The sequence below is a fragment of the Sminthopsis crassicaudata genome, chromosome 2, assembly GCF_048593235.1.
Source record: "Sminthopsis crassicaudata isolate SCR6 chromosome 2, ASM4859323v1, whole genome shotgun sequence".
Lineage (NCBI taxonomy): Eukaryota > Metazoa > Chordata > Mammalia > Dasyuromorphia > Dasyuridae > Sminthopsis > Sminthopsis crassicaudata.
The window spans coordinates 599,245,792-599,254,402 of NC_133618.1; the positions used below are offsets into that span (position 1 = coordinate 599,245,792).

At 34.0% G+C, this 8,611-nt stretch overlaps 1 protein-coding gene across 1 annotated transcript; it reads right to left on the reverse strand.

The window, feature by feature from the left end:
- LOC141558486 (uncharacterized) lies at window positions 1-2,760 on the reverse strand. The gene is made up of 3 exons (XM_074295771.1): window positions 2,392-2,760; window positions 1,281-1,356; window positions 1-819 (listed from the first exon to the last, which is right to left on the reverse strand). Exons 1-3 carry the CDS (start codon window positions 2,586-2,588, stop codon window positions 19-21), a joined length of 1,074 nt encoding a protein of 357 aa, XP_074151872.1. The 5' UTR covers window positions 2,589-2,760; the 3' UTR covers window positions 1-18.
- Between the last annotated feature and the right edge of the window lie 5,851 nt (window positions 2,761-8,611).

The following is an 8,611-nucleotide window of genomic DNA, read 5'->3' on the forward strand; positions in this document are numbered from 1 at the left end:
TTTAGAAATATAACAACTTTAATAAACTTTCATTTTGTCTACTCGACTCTTCAAAAATGGTGGAATTTCCAAGAATATTGAACCAGTTGACTGTTTCATTCTGCTTTCTTCCTGTTTCTCCCCTTTCAATTTTGATTTTTCAATAAGGATATGTATTTCCAGCCGCTTTCCATGGCGAGGTTGGAGAAGTGGATAAGCAGCAACCCATTCATAAAATTTTATTTGTTCTTTCTTCATCTCAGGTTTTGAAACTCGAGGAAACACACTGGGGATACTATAAAAACGTTGTTCCCTATGACTTTGCATAACCTTTCTCCCAAGTATCATGCGCTTTTGATGGTCTTCAATTTGCTTTGCCTCTGATTTTCTCATCTGCTCTCTTGTTTTACGTCTTTTCTGGATATCATCCTTTTTACTTTCTGTTGTCCAGATTCTGGGAGGAAATGTTTTCCTTGAAATATCATGAGGGTAGAGTATACATGTTTTATTTCTAAGGTTTCTAGCTTGGTTTGCTCTGTAAATATGCCTCTCTATCTGCTTTAGTTCTCTCTCATTTACTAAATAGTCCCATTTTTGTGGTGTCCACTTTTTTTCTTCTTGAAGTACTCCTGACCCTTTTTCTGGGCCAGACAACTCTACAGGAACATACCTCAGGGAGTCCTCCAGAATTTCATCATGTCTCTTGGAGTAGTAAGCCATTGCTTGGCTGAGCCGGTAGTCTAGGGATGCAGACTTTAATTTATAGATGTTTTCATTCTCCTTTCGAGACCGTCTAGCTAACAATCTTTGTGCAGTTGAACTATGTATGCCATCTAAACTCTGTCAAAGTAAAGTATAGAATTTATAATAATGAAGACTTTTTTCCAGAAAACACATTTAAACATTGCTTTCTATGGAAAATGCCAGGATCAGAGTGTTTTCTTATAATTTCTTACAGTGTGTTTTCTTATGATTGCTATAGATTTTTTTACATTAGTGCAAGAGTCTTTATGCTCACACTTCACTACTAAGTATATCTCTCAGGTTTATCAGTCTGTGAGGCATCATCACCACAAGTCAATAGGCAAAAAAAAAAAAAAAAAAAAAAAAAAAATCCCAATGTTGGATGATCAAAAAAAATTTACAAAATAATATCATAGTTTATAAGTAGCTGGATTGAACTTCCAGAAGAAACTTCTAATTTAGAAGTTATCATTTGGATCTCTAGCTTTTTCAACCTGCTGTTTATTCTTCTGGTAGGCTCCAAATTGTATGGTGGTTTGGTATGGTAGTTTGCTTACCAATATCTTTTTCTCCAGAGGGGATCGGAGACCCCTGGCAATCCGAGGGTCTTGAGTATTTTTGACCCAGGCTAACCTAGAAAATAAGGTGGAACTAGGCTAAGGGAAAAGTCTTAGAAGCCAAATGTTTACTAAAGTCTTTGGAACTGTCAAATGGTGCATCATCAGAAATTAAACATGATTTGATCAGTGGAAATGACATTTTTAAAGAACAGCATTAACATCTTCTCTGCCATTGCATCCTAAAGATTATGGGACATACAGATGTTATTCCACCCATTAGAATGTGAGCTTTTTGAAAGCATGGATTGGTTCACCCAGTGTTTTAGCATATAATAACAAATTTAATTTTTTCTTCCTTCATTCATAGTATATAGAAAACTAGCTCCTAGTTATTATGGTGAGGACTAAGCACCATTATTTAATCTTTAAGTGCCCCAGGGAATTCACTAAAATTAAATTGAAGAGCAGATGCTAATCTCAATCAATAGTGGGAGTTTCCTTCTCTGGGACACAGGATAATATATTTACAACTAAAAAAAGATCCTAAATGCCCAACCCTTCCATTTTACAATTCCCCACACCAAATAGAAGAAAAAACAGGTCCCGTTTAAACATTTTTCTAAAGGGAAAAAAAAAAGCCTAAGTGGTTTTTTAAATGAAAATGGGCCAAGAGGCATAATAGTCTGTGTGGTAATGGTTAGGGCATTTTATTAACTGGTTGGAATATATAGTGTTGTGGACAAAAAGCCAGCCTCAGAATCAGATTTGTGTTCCAAGATCTGACTGTTACACATGCTGGCTATGGGACCCTGGGCAAGTCACTTAACCTAAGTGTCTCAGATAACTTTTAAAATTATAAATTGCCAAACTGCATTCATTGGAAGTTCCCAGTATACCAATGAAATACAGGTCTAGACCTCCTTCCCTTCCCCCACAAAAGTATTTCCCATTTTTTTCCCCTTAGGAAAGAGTGATTTCTCTAAAACTGTTTCCCACAAGCATTGTTACTTCCAATTGGAGGAATAACTGTCCTTTTAAAGGAAGAGAACAAGAAACAAATCTACAAGCTCTCATCCTTTCTCCAAAAGGGAAATATAGTGGTACTTACTGCTCTTGTGCACTCAGTGTCAACCATTTTGAATCTTTTATGGATTGGAGGGAAGATGTCTTTTCACTGTCCAAATAAAATCTTTCAGAGGTAGAATTTCCTGGATGTAGAGGCATTTTGCTATCCTGCAAGGATTTCTTTTCTTTATGTAGCCATTCAGCAATTGCTTTTTCTGCATTTAATTTCACATACAACATTTCTGCTTCTAATTCTTTGTTTTGGAGGATATAGTGAGAGAGGAATCTGTCTTCAAAACTTCTAAACTTCTAATTTCTTCTCTAATTTATGCTGTGCCCCTAGTTTTTAAATCCTGCTCTTCTGCTTGACTTGCAGCAAATAGCTGCTCAGGTTGAACATGTATTTGCTTTTGCCTTGGGTTTGTTTAACAGGACAGATTAATGCCACTATGAAGAAAGATCACAAACACTTCTTGTGTCATCACTGGCCAAGTTTGAAACAATTATGAAGTAGGATATTAAAGCATTAAATGCACCAGTATTGCAGCTGTGAGAGTAGAATTAATTCAAAATACAAGAGATGTTGGGAAGGTAGACCTGATATTGGAGTTGGCAACTTCCCACTGAAGATAGCTGCTCATCTATTCGTAATTTTAAAGATTTGCCCCTTGGCACTGAAAGGTTAATCAATTTGCCTAGAGCCACAGTTAGTATGTCCGAATGGCAATACCTGAACAACTTTGAATCTATTCTCTTACACCACTACATCATACTACCTCTCTCAAATTACATTATAAAATAGTAAGTACCAAACTATTTATTAATGATTGAAAAAATTGGAAAATAAGGTTGATGAAACAGACTAAGAAAGGAAGACCCAGAAGCTGCTGAATATATTACTTAGGGCTCAGTAAACCAAGAATACAAACTATCAAGGGAAGAAATCTTTGTTCAAGAACAACTAGAAAAACTGACAGACTGGACTTTGATCAACATTTTACATCACATACCAAAAACTTTCATGGATAAGTAGCCTTAACAGTAAAGCCCACATTATAAAACAGATTTGGAGAATATTAGTTTAATATTTATGGTTTTGGAAGGAAATTTTAACAAAAGTTTCAGAAAAACTATTAAATAGAATACTTAAAATATGTAAAACTCCCCCTTCCCTTCCCCCCCTCCCCCCCGCAATTGGAATTAGTGACTAATATATGTCATATAAAATATGTAAAAGCTTCCTCCTCCTCCCCCCCCCCCCCCCAGGCAATTGGAATTAGATGACTTGCCCAGGATTATACAGCTAGGAAGTAGTGAGGGATCACTTTTGAACTCAGGTCCTCCCGACTTCAAAGCTGGTGTTCCATTCACTGTGCCACCTAGCTGCCCCAACTTAAAAGCTTTTGGGCAAAGCCATACTTCAATATCAGATCTGAACAGTTTTTTAAATATGACATACAAATAGTTCGCAATCATATAAATATGCTCTAAGTCACTAGTGATATTGGAAGCTGAATGGCTCAGTAGATACAGTCCTAGGCTTAGGATCAACAAGACCTAAATTCAAATCTACCCTCACTTAGTAGCTATAAGATCCTGGACAAGCCACTTAATTTATGCCTCAGGTGCCTTATCTGTAAAATGGGAATAATAATAATAAAACATACTTCCCAGGGGGTTGTGAGGATGAAATGAGGTAATAATTGTAAAGTGCTTAGCCCAGTGTCTGACACATAGTAAGCACAATGTAAATGCTATTATTAGTATTAAATTTACATTTAAAATAACCCTGAGATTGATCACCTCTCTTTAAAGTGACAAAAGATGAAAATAATCAATATTGACGATTAATATGCTTTTAAAAACTAAACTTGTGAATTGATCCAATTTTTTTTTTTTTAATTGTAGGCTTAAATCTGGATTCAAACTCCATAGTTTTTTCTCTGGGTGTGGACACATCATGAGTTTTTTGGAAGTGACTTAGATAATTGTATTTCTGAGCAGTGCAAAGGCTATCAAAGTTGATCATCTGCATAATGTTGATATTACCGTGTTCTGCTTATTTAATTCAGCATCAATTCCCGAGTCTTTTAGAGATTCCAAAATCTACATGCTCATAATTTTTTGTATTACAATAATATTAAATGACATTGCTATACCATAATTTGTTCACCTATTCTCCAATTAACAGGCACCTCTTCAATTTCCAGTTCTTTTCCACCACAAAGAGAGGCACTATATATTTTGTATATGTGGGTCCTTTTGGTGCAAAACAACTTCACTGGACTTGGGAAAGGTGAAGTAAAAAGTTTTTATGCAACTAAAGTGGCCAATTTCATATTTGTCCCAGCCTCCTCTGTTTACACATTGACAGAATACTAGAGAGTGTACAACTTCCAGTTCATCTGTTACCCTTTGATATGTCCACCTTCTACCACATGTATCACATAACCATTAAAATGAGTCCTTATTCTTCCCAGAAGAGGAAAAGTCAATATTCATGAGTTTTCTGAGCTTGAGCATTCCAGGCAAGGCTAATAAACCTTTTCTCTCCTTAACAGACAACTAGCACCAAAGTAAGATAGAACCAGTTGCATCCTGTGTTACTGAGTTCCTCTGCTAACTGTTTGAGTAACACTCAATCACAAAGTCCAGATAAGGGCTCTGACATTCACTTTTGCTAAATTTATCCTGTTGGAGAACATAATCACATATCAGATGGAAACAAAAAAGCTGTTTTGTATCTCTCATTTTCCATTTTTTATGATATCTTTGGGATTGCTCGTTCCAAGAGTATGGCCAGTTTAATACTGCTTTGGGCATAATTCCAATTTGCTTCCCAGAAGAGTCAGTTCACAATTCCACCAGTAATGCATTAATATTCCACTTTTCCCATCTTCTTTCTTTTCTGTTTTATTACCCAACCTCTGATATCTCATTTTTTTAATGAATAGTGATTAAAGCATTTTCTCATATGACTATAGATAGCTTTAATTTCTGAAAAATAAATTGAAATTGTTATAAAAATTAAATGTTTGACCTTAGTGATATCACTACAATGAATGTACATCAAGAAATTCTAAGAGGGAAATTTTCCATATGTAACAAAATATGGTGTCATTTTTAAGTAATCAGAAATTTGAAATTAGAAAGGTGATCCTCGAGTAGGGAATGACTAAAAAAACTGTGGTATATGAATATAAATATGCTGGAATAATTGTGAACCATAAGAACCATAAGAAATGATAAATATTAAGTCAGAGGGTACTGAATGAATACAAAATAAAGCAGAAGCTGACTCAGTCTCTTTTGGCGTTTGAGGGAGGAAGGTGTGTGTGAGGCAGCTAGGCCTAACCCCCTGAACTTGACTGTAAAAGATCAAGAATAAAGACGTTTAGTGATCCTGACTCCAGCTGATTTCTGGGAAGACAGAGTTCCAGCAACATGCTAATAATTATGAATCAACAAGTTACAGAATAAACAATATCATAAAAAGAGAGAAGGCATTAAAATTAAAGAGCATCTCAGTAGAGGTCTTTTACTATAGAAGCAAAATACACTCAGACATAGTCAATGATTTTTTGTTGTAAAAGAATTCTGTAAAGGACAAGTAATGGGAAATGATGTAAAAAGATAATAAACAATGTTTAAAAGGAAATAAAATGGAAGTAATCACTGTCTATAGCAATCACCTGATCTACCATAATAGAAAGAGTTGGGCAAACTTACTTTTTATAAAACAGCTGATTCTTAAATAGTTTTATAGGCAGTTTCTGTGAAAATGTCACTTCTCTTTCTTCTACTGAGTTTCACATACACAAAAAGGGGCGATCTAGAGTCCAAGGACCCACATTCATATTCTGGTTGTGCCATTTACTGTCACTTTGCCTAAGTCTCTCTCAGCCCCTTTCCAACTCTAAGTATATGCCCAAGAAAGATGCATGCAGTTGAAACCAGATTAACAATTGAAGGGCAATCAAATAAGTTCATACCATAGTCCTATTTATCTTACATTTCAGTTATGTCTTAACTATTTTTATTTCGTACTTACTAATTTAAATATAATTTTACTTGATAGGTATGCAGAATATAAGTAGAATAGTTATGATTACTCTCTTTTTATTTTCTTTGCACCATCTGAGGAAAATAGAATTTCTATGTTGAACTTTCTCTTGCTCCTAATATATCTTTCTTCTTTTTAAATTTAGTTAATTAAAAAAATCTAATTTCTCCTTTTCTTAATTAGCTGTTTTCCTTCCAATTTTAATATCAATTTTGCTTGTACAATAACTTTTTAATTCTATATAATTAAATTTGTTAATGTTCCATGATCCTTCTCTCTATTTCTTTTGGAGGCTGAATTCTTCTTGGCTACAAGTTAATTTTTTCCTTGTTTCTCTAAAGCAACACTTATTAAAAAAAAAAAAATAAAAATCATTTACTTAGAGATGATATGAATAGCTCTGAATCTAATTTTTGCTAGACTACTTCTTAGTTGGCCTAGTAGTTTCTGTTAAAAAATGAGTCTTTAACGTAGTAACCAAGGTCTTAGGGTTTGTCAACATTATATTACTTTGTTTTCTTCCATATACTACTGTATACTTACTCTGTTCCACTGATAAACTTTTTTATTTTTTAATCATAATAAAACAATATTGATGTCTATAGCTTTGTGTGCTAGGTTCTTTTCTTCCCCATTTTCCTTTTCATTATTTCTCTTGAGATTCCTGACCTTTTGTTCTTCCAAATGAATTTATTCTTTTTAGCTCTTCTTCTCTTTAGCTCTTAGTCAAGTCAGTAAACATTTATTAGATGCCTGCTATGTCTGTGAACTGTGCTATATATACTAGGGGATATTAAGAAAAAAAACAGACTTTGATGCTGGAACTCTATCTTTCCAGAAATCAGCAAGAGTCAGGATCACTAAACGTCTTTATTCTAGATCTTTACCTTCGCCTCCAACGCCCGGTCACGAGTGCAAGTGAGCTTGAGTTCCACCACCCAAGTTTCTCTTGCTCCTCCCACACACGTCACTTCCCCCTCTTTGTCCCACCAATCAAGTCAGCACAGAACAGCTGGGGAGGGTCAACCTTAAACAAGTTAATAGGGAACCGTCCAATTGGCAATTAGTCTCACGTGCTTCATCATCCAAGTGCATTGCTCAGTTCTAGCCCTTTACACTTTGATCTCAAGGAACTTAGTGGGGAGAGATGACATGCTAACAACTATGTATAAATTATATATATATATATATATATATATATATATATATATATATATATATATATATATATATACAGGATAAATTGAAATAATTTCAGAGGGAATTAATCTATATATGAAGAAAGCAAAGATCTAAAGGGATCTCGTTATGAAAGGTTTTTAAAAGCTAAAAAAGAGCATTTAAATGATTCTGAAGCTAAACTGGGAGTCCCCAAGAATTTATTGAAATGGGGGAGATGACATGGTCAGACCTGTACTTTAAGAAAGCAAGCAATCAGTTTATAGGTTAAAACATGTGCAGTTTCTTATAAAACATATTTCCATATTCTTCATGCTGTGTGCATTTTTTTAAAAAAACACAAATCTTTTTCAATATAATTGCTTTCCTTTCTAATCCTGCATATTTTTATTTTAGGCATTTAAAAATATTCTGAAAAATCAGTCTATATACTTCAAAAACTTGCAAAGAGATTCAGCATACAAAAATAAGAAAACTATACAGACAGACCTTAATTTCATCTGCAAAAAAAAGCAGTAATTATTTCCTCTTTGCTTACATTTATTCCCTTTTATTTCTTTTTCATGTTGTGGTTAATAATTAGTATTTCTAGTACTATTATCAAACAGAAGTGGTAAAAAATATGCTTTTTATTCATAATTTTATTAAACTTTTGTCTCTGAACCCTAATATATAATTCTAGCTTTTGGTTTTAGATATATAGGATTTATTTCATTAGGAAAAGGTGCATTTATTTGTATTCTAGGGTCTTAGCTGTAATAAGTATTGTATCTTGTCAAAAGTCTTTTTCCACATTTGAGATATTCATGTGAATTTTGTTATATTGTTGACAGTTTTTTTCTAGTATTTAATCCCACATTTCTCATGTAAGTCCCAGCACAACTAGTTTTATGTGATCTTTTTTTTATATATTTTTTATAGCATTTATTGTAAAGTTCTTTTTAGTTCGGTTTTCGTGGGGTCTCTAAGCAGCCTTCGTTCTAGTTCAGTAATCACCACATGAGTAGCCAGGGGTTAAAGT

Excerpts from the sequence above, each read along its gene's own strand:
- LOC141558486 (XM_074295771.1), bottom strand. The coding sequence starts at position 2,588 with ATGTTGTATGTGAAATTAAATGCAGAAAAAGCAATTGCTGAATGGCTA. Across the intron at positions 1,357-2,391 it reads ACACTGAGTGCACAAGAGCA|GTTAGCCTGGGTCAAAAATA; the intron begins GTAAGTACCACT and ends CTTATTTTCTAG. Across the intron at positions 820-1,280 it reads CTCTGGAGAAAAAGATATTG|AGTTTAGATGGCATACATAG; the intron begins GTAAGCAAACTA and ends TTACTTTGACAG.